Here is a 25,318-nt window from a genome sequence, read left to right as displayed (position 1 = left end):
CACAACTTGAACAAATCCAAAAGACCTTGATGCGGTAATGGTCCCTTTAAAATCATGTAAATTGATAAACTCGTTTAGTCTGAAACCCTAACAAGACCATCTCAGTAAGGCAACTGAATTTTTTCCCCCAAGTTTGACCAGTTTTCAGTAAGGTGCAACAAAATATCATGTACTGCTATTTTCAAGTTGGAAACCGTATATTTAAAAAGTTCGGTATTCCAAACTGATGCATTGATAGTAAACATTATGTTCAACTGAAAAGTATGTCAAGTACACTTACACCCTTTTTACCTTAGTATAGTTGCATAAACATCAGTTCCAAACCCTATGCAGTTCAATGACTTGTTGCCATCTCTCAACTTGACATAATTCTAGTAATTATTTTCTTCATCTCACATGATGGCAATCGTATTCTCACAATGTAGCATAATCAAATCAACACATGATGTCTAATAAAGCTTTTATTCAGAATAATCTGAATATTTGTTTTTATTTTTCTGTATTAAAACTTTCCTTTCATCTTTAACATGTATTGGTGGCTGGATGCCATTTAAAAAAAAATCTATAATCAACAATTTGATCATGCAGACACTTTGCATGTAAAAATATGTGCATTTTAAAGCATCTGAGATACTACTATAAAGTTAGTCTGGTTCTCTTGTTGTTGTTGTTGTTGTAGGGTTTAACGCCATTTTTTAGCACAAGATAGGCTATACATGGCGGCCAGTATTAATGGTGGAGGAAGAACCCCGGAAAACCCCGGAAAGAACCACCGACCCACGAGAAGCTACTGGCAAGCTTTCCCACATACCCACATTAGCCGAATCTGAGACTCGAACAAATGCAGACAGAGGTGAGACGGCAATGATCCATAATGAAGAGCGCTTTAGGCCACTTGGCCACTCTGGGATCCACTGACTGGTTCTCTAATTCCACTAAAGCTAATGCTAACCCGGATCCAAATCAAACAGGGATAAGCCAGATATCTGGTTTTTACCACAACAATCCTATTTCTGTAGTTTTTCCTTTTATCCTTAAGTCTGTATTTTAAGGGTCATTTTCATAAGACTTGTGGCAAAGTCTTAAGAGTTGGCAGGTGATGGACTGCAGCATGAGAAAATAACGAAAAAAGGAAAGATGTAGCTTTACAATGATGCTAAATGACACAGACTTAACACTTGTGTAAAAATATGGCTATTTGAGACTAGATAATTTTGGGGAGAAAAAATCTTGCCAATTCTGGAAGTTAATTTCATGCCCAAATTGCAAAATTCATCTAATTAGATCTAAAGCAGACTAGCCTAAACAGCACATGGACATACAAACCTTAGCAAAAAGTTGGGCAACTTCAAAATTTTAAGAAAAGGAGGGCTTGGAGACCAAAATGAGACCAATATGAAAAAATAAATTTCACCCATGTGCTCATGTACACATGAAATATCCAACAAAAAACTTCTTTTATATATCTAAGCATTTAGTGATATAAAGGTCTTTTAAAGTCAGACTTGCCTGAAATCAATTCCATCTTGGGTAATCGGACAGATACAATGAGTTAAGTGCTTTTAATGCAAGTGTAAATAAAAAAACTGTGAACAGACAATAAATGATATGTACATAATAGACGAAGGCCCATACAACCCAAGTGAACTAATGCAAGGTAACCGTATGAAAGAGGTGATTTATCCAAAATGGTTAAACAATAATCATTTTGGCAAAAGTGTGGCAAAAGAATATGAAGATCATGGGATTACTGATCTTGGCAAAGTTGGTTAATATAAGAGCTCTGTAAAGTTTTACTATTAAAGAAATTAAATAAAACTGAATAAAAAAAATCATACAGAAGACACTGTAATACCTGTTGCAGAGAAAAAGGTCCCTTGGTGTATTTCAGCTTCTGGTGGACAGTCCTGAAACTTTCAAACAATGGCTTGTCTGGAAATGGATCCAATGCTGAAATGGATTCTTTCAGAATGGCTGCATTCTCCACCACAAGTGTCTGCAACAACAGCTTTGCCTAAATAAATAATATTGTAGTGCTTTAATTTCATAGATAGCCTCAAGGAAAAGTTTGTAACAGCCAAAATGTATGTACCAATTAAAATATTCCACAACTTGAATGCAGGTACCAATACAATTCCACAGCAAAAATACATGTACAAATTAAAATATTCAACAGCTAGAATGCAGGTACCAGTTAAAATATTCAACAGCTAGAATGCAGGTACCAGTTAAAATATTCAACAGCTAGAATGCAGGGACCAATTGAAATATTCAACAGCTAGAATGCTGGGACCAATTAAAATATTCAACAGCTAGAATGCAGGAACTAATTAAAATATTCAACAGCTAGAATGCAGGTACCAGTTAAAATATTCAACTGCTAGAATGCAGGTACCAGTTAAAATATTCAACAGCTAGAATGCAGGGACCAGTTAAAATATTCAACAGCTACACTGCAGGTACCAGTTAAAATATTCAACAGCTAGAATGCAGGTACCAATTAAAATATTCAACAGCTAGAATGCAGGTACCAGTTAAAATATTCAACAGCCAGAATGCAGGTACCAATTAAAATATTCAACAGCTAGAATGCAGATACCAGTTAAAATATTCAACAGCTAGAATGCAGGGACCAATTAAAATATTCAACAGCTACACTGCAGGTACCAGTTAAAATATTCAACAGCTAGAATGCAGGTACCAATTAAAATATTCAACAGCTAGAATGCAGGTACCAGTTAAAATATTCAACAGCCAGAATGCAGGTACCAATTAAAATATTCAACAGCTAGAATGCAGATACCAGTTAAAATATTCAACAGCTAGAATGCAGGTACCAGTTAAAATATTCGACAGCTAGAATGCAGGTACCAGTTAAAATATTCAACAGCTAGAATGCAGGTACCAGTTAAAATATTCAACAGTAGAATACAGGTACCAGTTAAAAATATTAAACAGCTAGAATGCAGGTACCAGTTAAAATATTAAACAGCTAGAATGCAGGTACCAATTAAAATATTAAACAGCAAGAATGCAGGTACCAATTCAAATATTTCACGGTTAGAATGCAGGTACCAGTTAAAATATTCAACAGCTAGAATGCAGGGACCAATTAAAATGTTTGCTATAAATGTAAACTATGTACCCCCATCATAGATCAACTGACCGACTGATGGATTTAAAGTTTTACAAGACTTTTTTCACTCATGATTTAGCAACATCTTGGGTAATAACACCTTCACTGCAATCAAAACACCATACTGGGTAATAATACCTATTCACTACAATCAAAACACCATCTTGGGTAATAACACCTTCACTGCAATCAAAACACCATACTGAGTAATAATAATATTCACTACAATCAAAACACCATACTGGGTAATAATGCCACCTTCACTACAATCAAAACACTATCTTGGGTAATAATGACACCTTCACTGCAATTAAAGATCTATTTTCCTTTTAATTTGGATTCTTTCATGTGCTCATAAGTGTCTTAGACCCTTAGAATCAAACTTTTTTTTTTTAAATGCAGTAATTTATGACTGCTGAGTGGCTCATAAAGCATGCCATATAGTTTGTTTGGCTACAGAGGTGAGTGCTGGAGTCATTATGTACTGTGACATTACACTTCGAACTTCTAATTGGCAATTTAATCTGGTGTTGTAAATTTTGATCTGAAGTCACCAGGGTTTGGGATTTGTTGTTTTCATTATGGTGCAACTCACTGGGAACTGAAAGTTGTCCTCTTATTTACTGATGTGCCAAAAAATCCAGAGAATTATCACATGTCCATTTATATCCAATCATATTGTAGAAAATTTAGTCAATTTAAAACTGTTGGAATTATATGTTGATAAACTCACTTTTTCACCTTCACCTCCCATCCTCTCTGCTACAGGTATCAGGTTGCTAATCAACTGGGGCAGGTATTTACTGAGCTCCTATTTGGAAAATAATAAGTGAGATGAAAATACAGCAAGCAGAGGTTAGTTCCTGAAGAGACAAAAAAAACCCAACAACATACTAAGTTAATGTAACAATAAATTCTAGTAAATTATATACACTTTGTACATTCTTGGCATAGAAAAACAATGATATGGGGGTCTTTCTAAACATTATATATACACACACACATACAACACACACACATACATACATACACTTGTGTACTAGTCAGATCCAGCTGTAAATTTCTGCCATCACATAATGCACCAACAGATTGAAGCCTGCTTTTTCTTTGAAGTAATTATTAGAAGAAAAAAATTAGCCCCTGATCAGCTGGCACATTATGCGATGGCAGATCAAGGTCTACGATGTCTGCAGCTGGACCAGACTTGAAAGCACTGATCCTATGTAGTTCAATCATTATAAGTTGTGATGTTGAGGATCAAATTCCTAAATTCTGGGAACCATCAACGTTTTCACCTCGGTAAGAACAATGTGTGATCTACAGCAAAGAGCAATCGCACATAGTAGTATAAATGCAATAAGTAATCAGTTCTATACAAAATGCATGAATTAATTGTGTTTGTATCACAATGCTATAATGCAATCCCCACTATCCTTGCCTTTAAGGATTGATACTTATGAAATGTAAGTATTTAACTTTTTGCTAACCTTTTTAAACATAGTTTGCCATCTAAACAATCCACAATCCCCATAAAATGAAATGTACAGGTCAGTGTTGAATCCCTTTAAAATGTACAGGTGCAAAAGTCATCAATTCATAATTACATTTAACATTTAACTTACCTTCATTAGGCTAGTTAGATACTAGTTTTGCACTGTTCATAGTCAGTTTTTCACACACATACATACATACATACATACATACATACATATATATAAATAAAAACAGTGTGACCCTGCTATAGCGCTCTCCGTTATAACGCAAATTTGGATATAATGCAGATGTGGCATGGCTCCAAAAATTTTATATACATGTAGTTTTATTGTGCACAAAAAAAAGTCTTAAAAAGTAAGAAAAAAACGTAAAAAGTTGCTTATCATTTTGGAGAAGAGATTGAGTATGAATAATACAAGACGATGGCTCCTGATATTTTATATGTATTTTTCTCGTACATGAAATAGTATTTTTCTTGTACACAAAAAAGTATTTTTTTTTCCTTCTTAAAAGTAAGAAGAAAAAACGCATAAAAAGTTTATTCTGGGATCGCGTAGGTCTTCACCAATGTCGGAAACTTGGATTGTTTTTCCTTATTGGCTGCAAAACATACCATGTGGCTTTTTTATTTGTTGGCGACATTGTTGGCTGTTTAAACTTTTATATACAACCATTGGTTTGGAGTGCAGAAATTCAGAGGCCCCATGAAAGGAAGCCGCAAACTGGATATAAAATGCACTGAAATTTGTCTATTGTTACATAAACAAATTCTTTGTCCATACTGACAAACCATCTACACAGTGCATTGTTATATCATAATCCGCTTATCCTGACATCTTGCATGAGTTCTGTATGTTGTGAAATATCTGCTTTTTTGTTGTTGACATTTCTGGTAACAGAGATCAACCGGACGAGGCATTGTCTTGTAATCTATCTTTCATCGGGTTTTCGGCCGCTCGCTAGTAATTAATATATTTACAAAGACTGACATTTGTATGTGGATGGTAAGTAAAATTCCTCTTTGTTTCACTCAGAATTAAATCCTTCAGAAAGCTCACGTTTTCTGTAATAATCACTGTCATCAGAACACCTGCATCTCTATTGTCCGTTGTCCCTTTGTTAATTTTTTTTCAGACGCATGCATGCGTGGAAGGCAGCATCACGCTGCTACCACAAATGTAAAAAAAAAATAATAAAAAAATACATCTTACCTAATGGTTTATTCAGTAGGCTTGAAGGGACAGTAACTAGAATAGTCTAAAAAAACGGCCAATTCCTTTTTAAAAATGTACCCAGATAAAATAGTTTGCCGAAATTTCAAAGGAAACAGATTACCTTTGAAGCACTGACTGTTATGAAAACGTACTCAGCAAATGTAAAAAATACCACTCAATCATGCACTACAATTATTTGATGTTGCCGCCACAATAAAAAATGGGCATTCGTTTTGTTCTCCAAAGCTATCCTTTAGCGGTGACTTTAATAGCGCATGCACCCTTCATCAAAGAAAGCCGATTACAATCTTTCAATAATAGCAAAGAACCTTTCTTCAAAGGAAGTCAGTACCAAACTTAAATAAAAGTGATGGAATCTGATGGATTTTTGCATTTTCCAACGTGACTGGAACACATTAACTGTGCTGCGAAAGTTTGCTTTTTGTAGGGAAAACGTTTATGCCAACGGCGGCTTAAAACACAGGCTAACTTTTACCGACTTGGAACGTACTTTAAAGTAAATGTGCTTCGTCATTCGTTACGTAATTTTGCTATGTTTTTCCACTGAATTCAGACCAATATGACCTGTTACAAAATTAATTAATATTTTAAAGCTGTATGTACATATTTTCGATGGAATTACTTGTATTGTGGATTCAATGTATATGAGAGGTTTGCAGGTGAGTACATGGTGTTAATACTCTATTCATGCTATACATTAGACATTTATATATAAACAGGATTCACATATATGTACCAATTCATGGGTCTCTAAATAAAGTAAACTATTATATTGTCTTCTGTTTTCACTACAGGTGTATTTCTCATTTAATATGCATCAATTCAAGATGGTAACTGTGCCGACGAAGCACATATTTTACCGCCCACATTTATTACCCTCCCCCCATTTTTGTGTGTGTGTGTCAGGGGTACATTTTCTTCAGCTGACTGACTTGGTTGGATATAACATGGTTCGGTATATAACGCGGTCAGGTTTTCTGGCTCCCAACTAACGTGTTATAGCTGGGTCACACTGTATATAGTTATGTATTTCTGATTTAATATAATATATACTTTAATTTAATTGTTTGTCAGTTTTAAAATTTTATTTATCTTACATGCTATTGTAATGTAAATTTATTCACTGGAGATATTTTTTTTTCTCAGAAAATTGGTTGACCTGAATCATTCTTTTCATAAACACCAGGTGCTCATCTAAATTCTGACCCTGATTCAAAATTAGTAAACAAAGTTCTATTTTATTTTAAAATGATTGGTTGTTTCCAAGGTCATGATGGGCCTACATGGTTTAAGATGTAAACAACTTTTTTTATTTAGAGAAAATTATTGTTCTAATCAAGGCCATATTCTTTGTATGTGATATAAACATGATCACATGACTCCCCCCCCTTCGATTTTGCAATTCTGGTTTTTCCATAACTACGTATTTGTTAGTTTTAATAGAGATGTGTAGAGAGAGATCTCTCAGTTTTCAGGATTTTACACTTGGTATCAAGTTGTTTTCTTTGTTGTTGCCAGATTTTGAGTCAATTATCTTCAGATCATTTGGATTTCAAAAGGATTAATTCTTTATTCTCTGGAAATATTTTAAGAGTGCTCACACAGATTTTGGAAAGACATTGTTTTTCACAAGTTTAATTTGGATTTCCAATACCGGAGTGCCATTATTTGTATTTCTACAAGGAAATGTAGATAAGCACAGTACTGACTACAGCATACATCATCATCATCCAGGAAAATAAATTATTTGTAAAATTTTAAAAAGCTTGTTGTTTTCACTCTTTCTGTGTTACTGTTTATTCGAGCCTAAACACTTAATAATATATATATATATATATATATATATATATATATATATATATATATATATATATATATATATATATATATATATATATAATAAACTGATTATGAACAGTGCAAAACTAGTATCTAACTAGCCTAAGCACTTTTGACTCTTAACACATTAACCCCTGGAGATTTTTGTTATTTTCGCCTGAAAATCGAGTAGGAAACACATTTTGAAAGCTATTTCTGAATAGATCCTGAAAACACTAAATCCCCGGTGATCTTTCAATAACATACTGCCTAGTTGTGTTAGAAACATCGTTTTTCATTGGCTATTTGACTCGCTCATGAGCAGAAGGGTAAAAGTTGGAGTTATTTTTTTTTTGCTAAATGGAGCCATTATTTTTGTATTGAGACCACTCTTCATTCCAAATGCACATCTTATCCTGCTTTTTGCAAAGGCTCATCTGTCTGTTTGCAGTTCATACTGGTTTGCCTTAGATCTGAGACCAAAAAGTCTAAACTCCAGACACAAAATCAGATTCCAACCACAGGCAAATTTTGGGTAGAAAAAAGTCAGGTCCAAAAAATAAGTTTTTTTAATCCTGTATTTTGTAGTGCAGCTAGATATTCCAGATTATATGGTATCATTGTAGAGCTACATCTGTCTACCTTTCTATAATACCACCTACTTTAGGGTATGATGCTACAGACCTTGGCAGTAGGCTACTACCTCCTGCCCCGTTAAGTCGTCGCTAGGGGTAAATGTGTTAACAAGGATTTTTATTCTTTTTCACAAAATGTCAAGGAATTACTGAATTTGTAATTTATGTGCAATGTCAATGCACAAGTGATTAAATATGCAAGGAATATTAAAATCTGGTGATGTTTTCAAAATGCACTGTTTAACACATTAACCCCTGAAATTTTTTGTAATTTTCACCTGAAAATCGAGTAGGAAACACATTTTGAAAGCTATTTCTGAACAGATCCAAAAACACCAAATCCCTGGTGATCTTTTAATAACATACTGCCTAGTTATGTTATAAACATCGATTTTCATTGGCTATTTGACTCGCACATGAGCAGAAGGGTAAAAGTTGGACTTCTATTTTTTTTGCTAAACGGAGCCATTATTTTTGTATCGAGACCACTCTTTATTCCAAATGTCCATCTTATCCTACTTTTTCCAAAGGCTCATCTGTCTGTTTGCAGTTCATACTGGTTTGGCTTAGATCTGAGACCAAAAGGTCTAAAATCCAGACACAAAATTGGATTCCAACCACGAATGAATTGTACAGCTACATCTATCTACCTTTCTATAATACCACCCACTTTAGTGTATCATGCATGACCATGATGCTACAGAGCTCAGCAGTAGGCTACTACATCCTGTCCCGTTAAGTCGTTGCTTGGGGTTAATGTGTTAATAAGTCTTTTTCAAAGGCAAATACAAAACACAGACAAGACAAATAGAAAAACCGTTGTCTTTGCAAAACTTACTTGACTATGACTTGTTGCGGATGCAAGGACAATGGTTTTTCTGTTTTATTTGTTTGTCTTGTCTATGTTTTGTATTTGCCTACTAGTTTTGCACTGTTCATAGTCGGCTTATAACATCTATCTTAATCAATTCCTGATAAATGTGATCCCTTGCTGGATCCAGTGCACTTGAAAGGTTATTCGTCACATGATTTGAATTCTTTATATATATATATATATATATATATATATATATATATATATATATATATATATATATATATATATACACACACACACACACACACACATATACACACCCAACATACAAACCATTCACAAGCCTAAGTCAAGTAATGTTGTCTAGAAGTTACCAAAAATTTGTTTCCTTTCAGTCAGTGACGTTGCCATTTTATCCCCAATTAAACAGGTTTCTTTCTAACTCAAAATGAAAGCCATTCACAAACTTTGCTGATCAGACATGGTTAAGAATTGAAGAGTTTATCCAAAAAAAGATTTTTGTCACAGTAACCTTGACCTTTGGCCCCATAATCATTAGACTTCTTCCCTACTCCCAGGGCAAAGCTTTTGACTCCAAAATTCTTTCTTAGCCAAATCATACACCATCCACAGAGTTTGGTACAGGTTTGAAATGTAAACCTAATGTTACTGTTGACACTGTTATGGGTTAAACATCATTTTTCAGCACTTGATAGGCTATACTGGATGGCAAGTATACTTGGGGGAGAAAGAACCATGGAAAAGCTCCATGACGAACCCCAAACCCATGGGAAGCTTCTGGCAAGCTTTCTCATGTAGCCATATTGGACCAGCCTGGCATCCTAAGCTACGTGGACACAGGTGAGATAAAAGTGATCTGTAAAGTTGAGTGCCTTAGACCACTTTGCCACTCGGGGTTCCATAATGTTATTGTGAGGAGACCATTTTTCTTTTTTCATTAAAGAAATTTTCATCCCAAAATAAGTATGCTTCTATTTTACCCAACGTGTACACCATTCACATACTTTTGGTGAAGGTATGTGTTTGAGAACTAAAGTATTTGTGCAGAAACCATTTTTCAGCTAGCAACCACAATATTTGGCTTTCTGATCTCTAAATCAATAGGCTTCTTCCTTATCGCATGTACAAGCCAGTCAAAATGTTTTCTCCAAGAGTATAATTGTGAAGAAATGATTTTTCTAATTTCAGTGACCTTGACATTAAAATTTCCTACTAACCTGAAGTGCAAGCCATCCACAAAATTTGGTAGAGGGTGCAAGGCATAATTACTATTTTATAGAAATGGCACAATAAATTAGTTCACAGAATTTTTTGAAAAATAAAGAAGACTCAGCCCATTTATGGTCTGTTGTAATGCACAAAAAATTTCCTGAGGTGTCATGTACTTTTAGTTGACTTTATCAAAAGACTATATGATCAGTGAAATTGTACAAGCTTTCTTTTGTTTTCATTATTTAATCAGAACTGCCAACCCAGTCAGCAACAATTAAGGTCCAACAAAAATAAATAGTGAATCCATCTAGTGATTCCAGAACACTGAATTTTGTCAACATTTTTGGCCAAACAGTAATCATAAACACCAGTTCACCTAACCAATTTTCTTCATCCCTGCTGTCATTTTTCACCTAATGCTGTTGTAGTTGTAGCCTGTGCTACATTTATAATGTGCAAGTGAGACAAAAGAAATAAGATAATCTTCTAGCATCTAACGATGAGTCAGGTTGAAAGAAATCATGCCCTATATCACTACAGTAAAATTTGTAATAGATTATGTTGTAAACCAACATCATGGCACAGAGTGAATATTTGCCACTCAAAATGAAAGTTTCCATAAAAGCCCTTGCAATAATAACAAATTCCATTGCATACTTAAGTGTTACCTCAGAGCAAATGCCAAGTGCCACACTGCATACTTGTGTTATCTCAAAGTAGATGCTAAGTACCACACTGCATACTTTTGTTATCTCAGAGCAGATGCTAAGTGCCACACTGCATACTTATGTGTTACCTCAGAGCAGATGCTAAGTGCCACACTGCATACCTATGTGTTTCCTCAGAGTATATGCTAAGTGCTACTGCATACTTGTGTGTTACCTTAGAGCCAATGTTAAATGCCACACTGCATACTTGTGTGTTATCTCAGAGTAGATACCAAGTACCACATGCATACTTATGTGTTACCTCAGATGAGATGCTAAGTACCACACTGCATACTTATGTGTTACCTCAGAGCAGATGCTAAGTGCCACACTGCATACTTCTCGCAGCAAGTCCAAGGTTAGTTCAATGATATTGTCTCTATACATCCTCTCCCAGGTCTTAATCCTAAAAACAAGGAAACACCAAATATTCTTTGAATCCAGTGGAATCTAATAATAGCTCACCTGACAAACATCTAACAATGAAATACAAGAGCAGATGGCTAATAAATCTGAGCCATCAGAATACTTCTGAACTTCTTTAATCCTTTTGATCGCATAAGTTAATATGAAAATGATTCAAGGTTCATCTTTTCTTCTGCATGAGTTAATTTTTTTTTCCAAATCTGACTAGAGAACACTGGCAGTAGTTTAGTATGTAAGATTGTATAGAACTGAACCTGGGTGGTGGTTAATAGGTCCAGATCTTTAACTTGCATGTAGATGAATTTGTGTACATGTCTGTTTATGTTTGTTAGAGAAGGGTAATGACTGAATGCAATGTGTGTGTTTGTGTGCTTCATGTGAACATGGGAGGGTTTTTCTCCCGAGATTAGGGGTATCTCTGATCCCTCTGATCACTCACTGAAATTTCCTGTATATGCAAAATTATTATTAAAAAATTATTTGTATGTTAATACTGCCTGTAATCACAAGACTGTAAACTGGCTTAAGCTGGGAAAGACAATGTAGCTGCTAATTTCATTCTTGATACTGTTGGCAGGGTTGTCTGGCTTCACTGTTTGAAGTAAGTTGAAGTGGAATGTAACTTGTCAGCAGAAGTAAGAAAGGATTAAAGATGCCAGTTGATTACTGTTATGTATATTTAATTTGCATTGTTTTTTTAAATTCTGTTTTCATTATATGCTATAGATTACTGTATTTTGGAAATTACCTTCTCCAAAATCAAGTTCATTTTCTACCTGACTTTTAATCATTGACTTTGGTTTTATAAACAACATGTTCATCCGAGTCCAGCACATTCAAAATTCCCCATGAAATGCAGGTTATAACTTTTGTTTACCATATTTTGTATAATAAGTTTAGTAACAGACCTTCTAATTATGAATAAGATTTTATCTTGTAAACATTTGGAACCAAGTAGAATGCAATTTTCCATTAAGTAATATTATTTGTTTCTTTACAGAAAAGGCTAACTGTGACCAGAGGTCTAGTAGAGGACTATATAATCTTATTTATCTAAAAATTATTCATTTGTGCTGTAAGATCTGAGCAAAATCAGATGTATTATTGTTGTGTCTAGTATTTCTTTTGGGCTGGAAACTGTTTCTTCAAGTTATTAAATTCAAGTCATTCTTCCCTGGAAATAAAAAGTGATAAAAAATAACATTCTTTGAAAAAGAGACTTGTATTTATTGTGAAATTCAAATAAGGATATATACTTGGATTGTATTATTATTATTCAACTAAAGACTGTTGACACATGGCTACAACACAGGCCATCACAGGTATATCACCATTTCCAGCATCAGATTTATTTTGGAATACCACAAACATTTACTCAGAACTTTAATCATTAGGATTTGTATAATTAATTCTAGGATTATCAGGGATTTGATCTGCAATACAACAAATTCAATTTACATTTTTCACTTTGTATTCCAGGGAAGTCAATTATTTGTTCAATTCTACAAAACTTCTTCCATTTTTAGCAATACCGGCATAATAGCTGGTGACTTGAACAAATCTTTATGCCAGCATGCCTTGGTAAAAAAAAAAAAATTGGGTTAAATTCTGTTAGTGGTTTTTGTTAAAAGGTTTAGCAATGGTGACCTTATTTGGGTGATGAATAAGCATCAATTTAATAAATTTGAAAGGCCTTGATGCCAGAATGTTCCTTGTAAAATCATTCTCAAAGTTGCTGAGCAGTTTCTGAGTAATTTTTGAAGAAAAAAAATTGAATGGACTATACATGATGGACAATGCACAAAAGACCACACCATAAGTTCACCTAACCTATTGGCAGATGAACTAAAACGTAAAAAAAACAACCTTAAAGTTGCGAATTATTCCCAGATGTCTAAAAAATTAACCAGAAAATTATTGGGAAAGTCTACTGAACGTTTTATACCTTAATAACCTTTTGATCTTTCAATTCAAGAATAAAACGGATCCATGCACAAGAATCAATGCCTTAAACAATGTCTGAAAATATTGTAAGACCAAAGTTATTGAATCCTGGTTAACATTACATATATCGATTCTGGAGAATGTCTAGAAAAGTGGTTTCTCTGAGAAACATTCATCTAGCATACTTCCTATGTAAAGAAGATAATTATTTTATTTTTCCTAAATACAATATTTTTTAATCTGTCTGAGAAATATTGAGGGTACCTGCTTTGATCTGTCATGTCTTTGATGAGGTACAGGAGTCTATATATAATGTCCCTCAGGATGAATGCCCAAGCCCCTCCCAGCTTGTTGTGAAATTCTCTCAGCAGAAGCTTGACAAAAAGTCGATACATAAGCAGGCACTGGCGTTTCTCATGCATACGATGTCGGACATTTAAATGCATCGACAGCTGGAGTAGGACCTTCTGAATACTGTCCTGGAAGGAACCAAATGTGAGAGCAACTATATTAATCTTGTTGGAAAGAAATATCTAAAGAAAAACTTGGATGCTTTGACAAATGTTCACAGAATCTGATGTCTCACTTGCATCCTTGCAATGCTGTATTCCTTTGGTATCTGATTTGTGATACATTTCTCACAGTGCTTAGGCAGTTGAGACAAAGGTAAGGTTCATATTTTGCTTTTTTTCCAGATGAATAATAAATGTAAGTTATTTAAGATTTCTTTTCCTTTCAAAAATAAAACTGGATTAAGAACTGTACCATTTTCATTTAGGACCCACTAGGAAAGATACCTTTTGGTGAAGATCTGATATAACCATCCACTCAGTTTCAAACTGGCCATTGTAGAGGCCAAACTGAATGTAATATCAGTTTCACTTTGATTTAGAACCAATAGACATCATAAGAAGTCTTTTGATGAAAACATCATGTTGATATGACCATCCAATTCAGAAGAAATAGTGATAACAGGATTTTCCAGATGGTCATGATGGTGGCAATGTTAGATTTCAGATTGCCTCATTTTCATCTAGGAACAAACTAGACACCATACATTTTTGTGACACAACTTTCTATTTACAAAAACAATAAAGAAATTTTCAAGATTGCTGCCAAGGTGGCAACAATGGATAACAGATAGGCATCATATTTGTTTTGGCCCAACTATACATCATAGTAAGTCTTTTGGAGAATATGTACACATGTAGTAATACAAAAATGATATGCAGTGCCAACTAAGATTGAAGTTTCAAAACAGGAAAAATTAACTGCACAAAAAAATTAGGAAACTAAACCTTCTGAATAAATGTATAATTACGTACAAGATAAATATAGCATGTCAAGATATTACAATTGTAAAATGTATATAAAAACAGATAAAGGTAACATAAAATCCATAAACATTTGGCAAATATTGCATTTCCTCTAAAACTCGAAGATTTTCTCAGGTGGCACATATTACTAAAATGTCTTCAAGCAGTTCACATCCAAAATACTTCTGTCTCACAGAGTGTAAAACAACACAACAAGCATGTGCTCCACCTTTGGTGGGTACTAGCAGGGTGCACATTTTGGTCCAAGTCCACCTTTGGTGGGTACTAGCAGGGTATACATTTTGGTCGAAGTCCACCTTTGGTGGGTACTAGCAGGGTATACATTTTGGTCAAAGTCCACTTTTAGTGGGTACTAGCAGGGTATACATTTTGGTCAAAGTCCACCTTTAGTGGGTACTAGCAGGGTATACATTTTGTTCGATGTCTACCTTTGGTAGGTACTAGCAGGGTATACATTTTGGTTGAAATCCACCTTTGGTGGGTACTAGCAGGGTATACATTTTGGTCGAAGTCCACTTTCAGTGGGTACTAGCAGAGTATACATTTTGGTCAAGTCAACCTTTAGTGGGTACTAGCAGAGTACACATTTTGGTCTAAGTCTACCTTTGGTGGGTACTAGCAGGGTATACATTTTGGTCAAAATCCACCTTTAGTGGGTACTAGCATGGTACACATTTTGGTCAAAGTCCACCTTTAGTGGGTACTAGCAGGGTATACATTTTGGTCGATGTCTACCTTTGGTGGGTACTAGCAGTGTATACATTTTGGTCAAAGTCCACCTTTAGTGGGTACTAGCATGGTACACATTTTGGTCGAAGTCCACCTTTAGTGGGTACTAGCAGGGTATACATTTTGGTCGATGTCTACCTTTGGTGGGTACTAGCAGGGTATACATTTTGGTCTAAGTCCACCTTTGGTGGGTACTGGCAGGGTATATATTTTGGTCGAAGTCCACTTTTAGTGGGTACTAGCAGGTTATACATTTTGGTCAAAGTCCACCTTTAGTGGGTACTAGCAGGGTACACATTTTGGTCAAAGTCCACCTTTGGTGGGTACTAGCAGGGTATACATTTTGGTCAAAGTCCACCTTTAGTGGGTACTAGCAGGGTACACATTTTGGTCAAAGTCCACCTTCAGTGGGTACTAGCAGGGTACACATTTTGGTCAAAGTCCACCTTTAGTGGGTACTAGCAGGGTAAACATTTTGGTCAAAGTCCACCTTTAGTGGGTACTAGCAGGGTACATATTTTAGTCGAAGTCTATGCTTCAGGACGAATGAGTCAGGTAGGTGTGTCTGATACATGATTGGCATAATATTTGCTCATCATGATTCTGTAATATCTGGGATAATGATGGCTTGTAAGAGTCAAAATTCTGCAGAGCTTTCAATGTTTAAAAAGAAATCAATAAGATGATAAAATTTGTTTTTTTTTGGGAGGTTTCAAAGCAGTTCAAACTCCAAGTAGATAATTTAATGACCATTTATCTCGAAGGAGTAACAATAACAACATTTTCAAGATGGCCACCATGCAGACCAACCAACCCTAAAGAGACTTTCTCAGAAACTGCAGTTACTAACCACAATGGAGCAAAATGGCTTCTAACTATAACTCTCAATGGATATAATCCTTCTTTTTTTTCCAAATTTTATGTGATGGCAATCATCTCTCCTGCCACGATAAATATTCAAATCAATAAATGTCCAATAGGCATAAACTTTACTTTTAATGCACTTTCCCCCCAAAGAATCTGAATATGAATTTTGATAGTTTTATGCAATCGGAACTTTTTAAGAGACTGGTAAAACCTTCCACCTTCAATGTATATTGTTTGCTATACAACAATTTGAGATAAGCTATAAACAACAGATTGTTCATGCATGCATTTAGGATAAAATATGTGCAGATTAAAGTGCCTGAGGTAATTCTGTAAAGTTAGTCTGGATCTAAAGACCAAATCCATTGAATCTAACATAAAACCCTGATCTGGATCAAACTTAGACTAGCCAATTTCTGGATTTGATTGCAAAAAATTTAAAAAACATTTTTGGGATATATTTGCTCATATTCCCAAAGCCCATAAGTTAAAGATCATTTCAGTAGGATTTATGGTCAAATTTAAGAGTCATTGTTAAAATCCCATGACGATATGAATTTCCAATGAAGGGTAACAATAGGAAGATGTTATAAGATGTTAGATGTGCACCAACACCAACAAGCCATCATAAAAAGTCTTTTCATGAAAACCCCCATTATTATATGACCATCCATTCAGTACTAGATGCAGTAACATTATTTCCAAAATGGCTTCTCTTGTGGTCATATTGGATGTCAAACACCAACCAGAACTTTGTATGAATATGCGAGTCAAATGTTATGTCGGTTCTCCATGTAGAACTAGCATTAAAAACATGTGCTACCGGAGGGACAATGGGCAACAGATAAAAGCAATCACCTTTGATTCATATGAACTAATGATTCATATGAACTAATGATGTAAAATATACTTATTTAAAAAAATATAATACGTCTAATAAGCAAATATGATCATAAAAATACAAGACAGTTGGGGATATTCTGTGCTAGGGTGATGAGAGAATGAACAACTATAATAAGGAAAGAACACTATAATCGTATTTGATGCTCATCATTACCAGAAAAAAGTCCCTCAAAGACAAAGTCACTCTACTATACAAAAAGAATTTCCAAAAGTATACCAATAAAATATCCTTGCATTCTCAACACCTACTCATTAAAACATCTCCGATACTCTTGAGATTCCCCAACATATTAGGTAACAACAATATTTACATGTTTACATTCTTTGTCTGCTTTTGACCTTGAAATCACTGAACTTGTCCTAAGACAATACCAAGATCTACACATATGCAAATCTTTTTAAAAATAATCTTTAGTTATTACCCCTGCTGGTCACAGACAAGAAGAGCAAAACTGGATCAGAAATATATCCTCCAGTTTTGGTAACAAGCCCATTCAGGTGCAAGAGTACCTCAATAGTATACACAGATGAAGCTCATTACTGAACTTGTCAGCCATTTTGCTGAAAAAAGGATATATTACAAAATCTGATCATAATCAGATCATGTGAATGGCTTCCAGGATGGTAACAAAGCTAATCAGATCATGTATATGGCCTCCAGGATGGTAACAAAGTCAGCTAATCCGATATTTTTATAAGGCCTCCAGAGTAGTAACAAAGTCAGCTAATCAGATCATGTAAATGGCCTCCAGCGTGGTAATAAAGTCAGCTAATCAGATCATGTAAATGGCCTCCAGGATGGTAACAAAATTCAGCTAATCAGATCATGTAAATGGCCTCCAGGATGGTAACAAAGTTAGCTAATCAGATCATGTAAATGGCCTCCAGCGTGGTAACAAAGTCAGTGAAACAGATCATGTAAATGGCCTCCAGCGTGGTAACAAAATTCAGCTAATCAGATCATGTAAATGGCCTCCAGGAGGGTAACAAAGTCAGCTAATCAGATCATGTAAATGGCCTCCAGCGTGGTAACAAAGTCAGCTAATCAAATCATGTAAATGGCCTCCAGGATGGTAACAAAATTCAGCTATGATCATGTAAATGGCCTCCAGGATGGTAACAAAATTCAGCTAATCAGATCATGTGAATGGCCTCCAGGATGGTAACAAAGTCAGCTAATCAGATCATGTAAATGGCCTCCAGAGTGGTAACAAAGTCAGCTAATCAGATCATGTAAATGGCCTCCAGGATGGTAACAAAGTCAGCTAATCAGATCATGTGAATGGCCTCCAGGATGGTAACAAAGTCAGCTAATCAGATTATGAAATGGCCTCCAGGATGGTAACAAAGTCAGCTAATCAGATCATGTGAATGGCCTCCAGGATGGTAACAAAGTCAGCTAATCAGATCATGTAAATGGCCTACAGCATGGTAACAAAGTCAGCTAATCAGATCATGAAATGGACTCCAGGATGGTAATAAAGTCAGCTAATCAGATAATTTTCTATGGCCTCCAGAGTGGTAACAAAGTCAGCTAATCAGATCATGTAAATGGCCTCCAGAGTGGTCACAAAGTCAGCTAATCAGATCACGTAAATGGCCTCCAGAGTGGTCACAAAGTCAGCTAATCAGATCATGTAAATGGCCTCCAGGATTGTAACAAAGTCAGCTAATCAGATCATATGAATGGCCTCCAGGATGGTAACAAAGTCAGCTAATCAGATCATGTAAATGGCCTCCAGCGTGGTAACAAAGTCAGCTAATCAGATCATGAAATGGCCTCCAGGATGGTAATAAAGTCAGCTAATCAGATAATTTTCTATGGCCTCCAGAGTGGTAACAAAGTCAGCTAATCAGATCATGTAAATGGCCTCCAGAGTGGTCACAAAGTCAGCTAATCAGATCATGTAAATGGCCTCCAGAGTGGTCACAAAGTCAGCTAATCAGATCATGTAAATGGCCTCCAGGATTGTAACAAAGTCAGCTAATCAGATCATGCAAATGGCCTGCAGAGTGGTAACAAAGTCAGCTAATCAGATCATGTAAATGACCTCCAGGATGGTAACAAAGTCAGCTAATCAGATCATGTATATGGCCTCCAGCGTGGCAACAAAGTCAGTGAATCAGATCACGTAAATGGCCTCCAGGATGGTAACAGAGTCAGCTAATCAGATCATGTAAATGGCCTCCAGTGTGGTAACAAAGTCAGCTAATCAGATCATGTAAATGGCCTCCAGCATGGCAACAAAGTCAGCTAATCAGATCATGTAAATGGCCTCCAGCGTGGTAACAAAGTCAGCTAATCAGATCATGTAAATGGCCTCCAGCATGGTAACAAAGTCAGGTAATCAGATCATGTGAATGGCCTCCAGGATGGTAACAAAGACAGCTAATCAGACCATGTAAATGGCCTCCAGGATGGTAACAAAGTCAGCTAATCAGATCAGGTCAATGGCCTCCAGGATGGTAACAAAGTCAGCGAATCAGATCATTTAAATGGCCTCCAGGATGGTAACAAAGTTAGCTAATCAGATCAGGTCAATGGCCTCCAGAGTGGCAACAAAGTCAGCTAATCAGATAATTTTATATGGCCTCCAGAGTGGTAACAAAGCTAATCAGATCATGTAAATGGCCTCCAGTGTGGTAACAAAGTCAGCCAATCAGATCATGTAAATGGTCTCCAGAGTGGTAACAAAGCTAATCAGATCATGTAAGTGGCATCCAGAGTGGTAACAAAGCTAATCAGATCATGTAAATATCATCCAGCGTGGTAACAAAGTCAGCTAATCAGATCATGTAAATGGCCTCAAGAGTGGTAACAAAGTCAGCTAATCAGATAATTTGATATGGCCTCCAGAGTGGTAACAAAGCTAATCAGATCATGTAAATGGCCTCCAGGATGGTAACAAAGTCAGCCAATCAGATCATGTAAATGGCATCCAGAGTGGTAACAAAGTCTGCCAATCAGATCGTGTAAATGGCCTTCAGGATGGTAACAAAGTCAGCTAATCAGATCATGTGAATGGCCTCCAGAATGGTAACAAAGCTAATCAGATCATGTAAATGGCCTCCAGCGTGGTAACAAAGTCAGCTAATCAGTTCATGTAAATGGCCTCCAGAGTGGTAACAAAGTCAGCTAATCAGATCATGCAAATGGCCTCCAGAGTGGTAACAAAGTCAGCTAATCAGATCATGTATATGGCCTCCAGGATGGTAACAAAGTCAGCTAATCAGATCATGTAAATGGCCTCCAGCATGGTAACAAAGTCAGCCAATCAGATCATGTAAATGGCCCCCAGAGTGGTAATAAAGTCAGTTAATCAGATCATGTAAATGGCCTCCAGAGTGGTAACAAAGTCAGCTAATCAGATCATGTAAATGGCCTCCAGGATGGTATCAAAGTCAGCTAATCAGATCATGTGAATGGCCTCCAGGATGGTAATTAAGTCAGCTAATCAGATAATTGTATATGGCCTCCAGAGTGGTAACAAAGCTAATCAGATCACGCAAATGGCCTCCAGCATGGTAACAAAGTCGGCCAATCAGATCACGTAAATGGCCTCCAGAGTGGTAACAAAGTCAGCTAATCAGATCCTGCAAACGGCCTCCAGAGTGGTAACAAAGTCAGCTAATCAGATCATTTAAATGGCATCCAGAATGGTAACAAAGTCAGCTAATCAGATCATGTATATGGCCTCCAGGATGGTAACAAAGTCAGCTAATCAGATAATGTAATCGGCCTCCAGGATGGTAACAAGGTCAGCTAATCCGATGCAAGATTATCTTGTTCCTATGTATGGATCCTGCTTTTTATCTAACAACTCCAAGACCATTCAATTTTGATCAGAAATAAGTTATTCTAAGGGCCAAACAATCAGATGCATTAAATTGTGGATCTCACTCATTATCAAACTCTTCCAGGAGTTTAATGAAATAAGCATATATTAAAGGTTTCATCACAAGTGGATTGGAATATAATCAGTGTGGTAATGTGCTCTAATCAGAAGCAAAATGACCTCATTAAAAAGCGGATCTTGCTTACTATTGAACTTGGTCAAGATCTTAATCATAAATGGAGATATTCCAAATCTGATCCAAGTGGATCACAATATTGTCTCCATAGTAACAAACAGTGAATCAGATGCAAGATCAACTCATGAATATGCATGTATCCATCTCATTATTGAACCTGTCTGAGATTTTGATGATATAAACCCAGACCTGCAAACCCTAACAAAACCTTCTTAACGAGCCAGTCAATCTTTTCCATTAGTTAGACCAGTTTTCTGGAGGGTGTAACAAAATACAGCTATTGTCAACCTGGAAAACATGCATTTAGAAGCCCAGAAGTGTGATTCAACACTGAAGTAGTCCTACAGTAAACATTATGTGCAATTCAAAAGTTTGAGAAGTTAACCAGAACCTTAATTATCTCCAGTACAGTTTCACAAACTGCAGTTCCAAATCCTTTTGCGTTTTAATGGCTTCTTGCTAACTTCCAGTTTGACATAATCCCTAATAAAAATTAAAATTATGTTCACATGGTGATGACAATCATCATTCCTGCCATGTGACATACTCAAATCAACACATGATGTCCATTAAACATATATGTGGCCCTTCCAGCTTTCTTCTCCAGAATCTGAATAATCCCTTCCATTCTTCTGTACTAACTATAAAGACCTCTATTACAGGTTTATTGTCCTGAACTGTCACTTGTTGGACGTCATTTTTAAATAAAATTAAGCAACAGCTTGATCATGCAGACATTTTGCATCACAAAATATGTGTAGTTTTAAGCATCTGGGTATATGTGAAAAACAATAAAATTAAAATAAAAACAACTCACAGGTGATTTGGAGAGGACCTCCACCAGTGTTTTAGCACTCCCAGAGTAGCTCTTTGTAAGGTAATCAAGGGTAGAGGTGGTAATATAGGCATTATAACAAGGTGGGTTGGGCTCTGGGTCAAGGCTTCTGCAAAGAAACAAAAGTTGCAAGGCAGACATTAACATTCCTATTTAGAATAGTGACAGGTGATAGACTGTAAATATAGAAATCAATACATGCCTGCATTGTAAAGACTGTAAATATAGAAATTAATATATGCCTGCATTGTATGATCAAGGTGAAGGAGTGTCAGGGTTGAAGACTGTAAATATAGAAATTAATATATGCCTGCATTGTATGATCAAGGTGAAGGAGTGTCAGGGTTGAAGACTGTAAATACAGAAATTAATATATGCCTGCATTGTATGATCAAGGTTAAGGAGTGTCAGGGTTGAAGACTGTAAATATAGAAATTAATATATGCCTGCATTGTATGATCAAGGTTGGGAAAATTCAGGGTTGAAGACTGTAAATATAGAAATTAATATATGCCTGCATTGTATGATCAAGGTTAAGGAGTGTCAGGGTTGAAGACTGTAAATATAGAAATTAATATATGCCTGCATTGTATGATCAAGGTTAAGGAGTGTCAAGGTTGAAGACTGTAAATATAGAAATTAATACATGCCTGCATTGTATGTTCAAGGTTAAGGAGTGTCAGGGTTGAAGACTGTAAATACAGAAATATATGCCTGCATTGTATGATCAAGGTGAAGGAGTGTCAGGGTTGAAGACTGTAAATATAGAAATTAATATATGCCTGCATTGTATGATCAAGGTTGAGAAGTGTCAGGGTTGAAGACTGTAAATATAGAAATTAATATATGCCTGCATTGTATGATCAAGGTTGGGAAGTGTCAGGGTTGAAGACTGTAAATACAGAAATTAACACATGCCTGCATTGTATGATCAAGGTTGGGAAGTGTCAGTGTTGAAGACTAAATACAGAAATTAATACATGCCTGCATTGTATGATCAAGGTGAAGGAGTGTCAGGGCTGAAGACTGTAAATATAGAAATTAATATATGCCTGCATTGTATGAACAAGGTTAAGGAGTGTCAGGGTTGCAGACTGTAAATATAGAAATTAACACATGCCTGCATTGTATGATCAAGGTTGGGAAGTGTCAGGGTTGAAGACCAAATACAGAAAATAATACATCCCTGGATCAAAGTTGGGGAATGTTTTGCCTCAGTGGTTGAGGGTACTCTGAGAAAATACCAGAGGAATAAACAGGCAGGCAATACAATATAATATGGCAGGATTGCAAAGTTTTTTAAAATCCTAATGGTACAATATTACAATATATTATGAATCATCTATCACATTACATTACTCCATAGGAACAAGTTAAAAAGAAACTGAGTGAAGCAATTATCAGCACAAATGTCATCAACATCAATGTCTAAAATCAACCCCTAACTTCATGTTGTAAGAAGATAAAAATGTCAAAAGAAGAGGCCCAACAGGGACTGCCAATTGCCTAACATCTGTCCAAAAGCAAAAGACAAGAGCTGTTTCAAGGTTTGTCTATTGATTGTATCCTTGTTCATATTTGATGACAGATCATAATTGTTTTTACAAATCTGAAAGGTCTCCATGTCAGGATGCCTACAGCCATATATGGTGTAATTTTATTGAGCATGTTTTGAGAAGGTAATGCAAGTCATTAGTAACAGTGGCATGATAGAATGGCATTATTTTGTATACATGAATGTCATCATCTGTATACATTTAATGTCCATCAAACCAAGGGTCAGTAAAATTTGTCAAATTCTGTAGAGCAGATTTTGAGAAGACATTTTTTTCTACTATTTTTTGTAATATAAGCCATATTTTGAAAACAGACAGGCATTCTCGAAGAAAATTATCTGAAAAGTCTTTATTCCAGGGTGCTTCCTCTTTAATTTGCTCAGATTCTTTTACATGCCTTTTGAGAAGCTGTTTCATGGTTTTCTATTTTTAGTAACTGCTGCCTCATAGAATTGTGGATCAGCAACATTTACAAAAATGGGAAAAGACTTTATTTCTGGATACTGTCAAGTTTGGACTTTTTTTGTTGACTGGTTTTTGAACAGTAGGCATTTAAAGTTTCCTTATTTATTATATTTAGTAACAGTGGCCATATTTAAAGATGGATCAGCAATATCTGAACAAATCTGAAAGCCCTTCATACCAGTATTTTTCTATCATATTGAAAGCCCTTCATACCAGTATGTTTCTATCATATTGAAAGCAACTGATACCAGTAGGTTTTCTAATACAGTAAAACCTGTTATGAGAGACCGCCCCTTCTGCCAACCAAAAGCGGTCTCTCAAGACAGGTGGTCTCTCATAAGAGGTGTGTGAAAATGGACTGGTTTTCAGGGTCAATAGTTAGCATTGTTGAAAAATAAATAATACCCATACTCACTGTACATGTATCATATCCTTTATTCATGAATCTTGTTAAATAATGCATGCATTCCTCTCAAAATATCTTTATATAATAAAGATATACATCTATCAAACGAGAATAAAATTTATGTTTCAACATCACATTAATATATACAAAAAATTAACAGATATGATGTATATATCTTATTTTATACACTTATTCACTTGTTTTTTTTTAAAGAAATCCATTATACTTCTTTGTTGACATGTTTTACTCAGCTATTTGGTCTGAACATGTATCTCAGTTATTGCCCTTTCATGAATCAACTTCCCACTTACTGGTATGTTTTTACTCCTTGCGACACAAAACCACTCCCATACTCGCTCGTTCAGATCTCCGTAAACTGTCCGTCGTGCCGTGGCATATTTCCTCTTTGCTTGTGCACCTTTCTGCCATTCATTTCTAATGGACTTCTTGTCTTTGATTACATTTTGAACTTGCGTTTTACCGACGCTTAAGCTGACTGCTATTTTACGAGTGGTCTCGTCTTTTTCATTTCTTTCAATGACATTAATCCTTTCTTCCAGTGTTAAAATTTTTCTTTTTTTCAGCGGAGATTCTGCCGTTGTTATTAGTGTTGACGTTATAAAGACTATCGGTTTTGATCAGGTTTTGGGGAATTGTGGAATAAATATATATTATGTACCAATGAATGAAACCAAAAGACATAATTAACTCGTCAGGAAACAATACTGTACATTTATTCTGAG

The 25,318-nt window shown here is 35.7% G+C and overlaps 1 protein-coding gene across 1 annotated transcript in view; it reads right to left on the bottom strand.

The window, feature by feature from the left end:
• LOC149792343 (serine-protein kinase ATM-like) overlaps positions 1-25,318 on the bottom strand; it is a 360,810-nt gene that overhangs the window by 150,409 nt on the left and 185,083 nt on the right. Inside the window, exons 27-31 of the mRNA XM_089970917.1 lie at positions 22,131-22,257; positions 13,710-13,924; positions 11,382-11,481; positions 3,870-3,947; positions 1,856-2,014 (exon numbers count right to left, since the gene is read on the bottom strand). Coding sequence (XP_089827043.1) covers positions 1,856-2,014; positions 3,870-3,947; positions 11,382-11,481; positions 13,710-13,924; positions 22,131-22,257 — 679 coding nt within the window. The remainder of the gene's footprint in view (positions 1-1,855; positions 2,015-3,869; positions 3,948-11,381; positions 11,482-13,709; positions 13,925-22,130; positions 22,258-25,318) is intronic.

This window comes from Sinohyriopsis cumingii, chromosome 9 (genome assembly GCF_028554795.1).
Source record: "Sinohyriopsis cumingii isolate HCF-2022 chromosome 9, ASM2855479v2, whole genome shotgun sequence".
Classification (NCBI taxonomy): domain Eukaryota; kingdom Metazoa; phylum Mollusca; class Bivalvia; order Unionida; family Unionidae; genus Sinohyriopsis; species Sinohyriopsis cumingii.
Note: the sequence above shows the minus strand (reverse complement) of the source record. Positions and strands in the feature narration are given on the sequence as shown.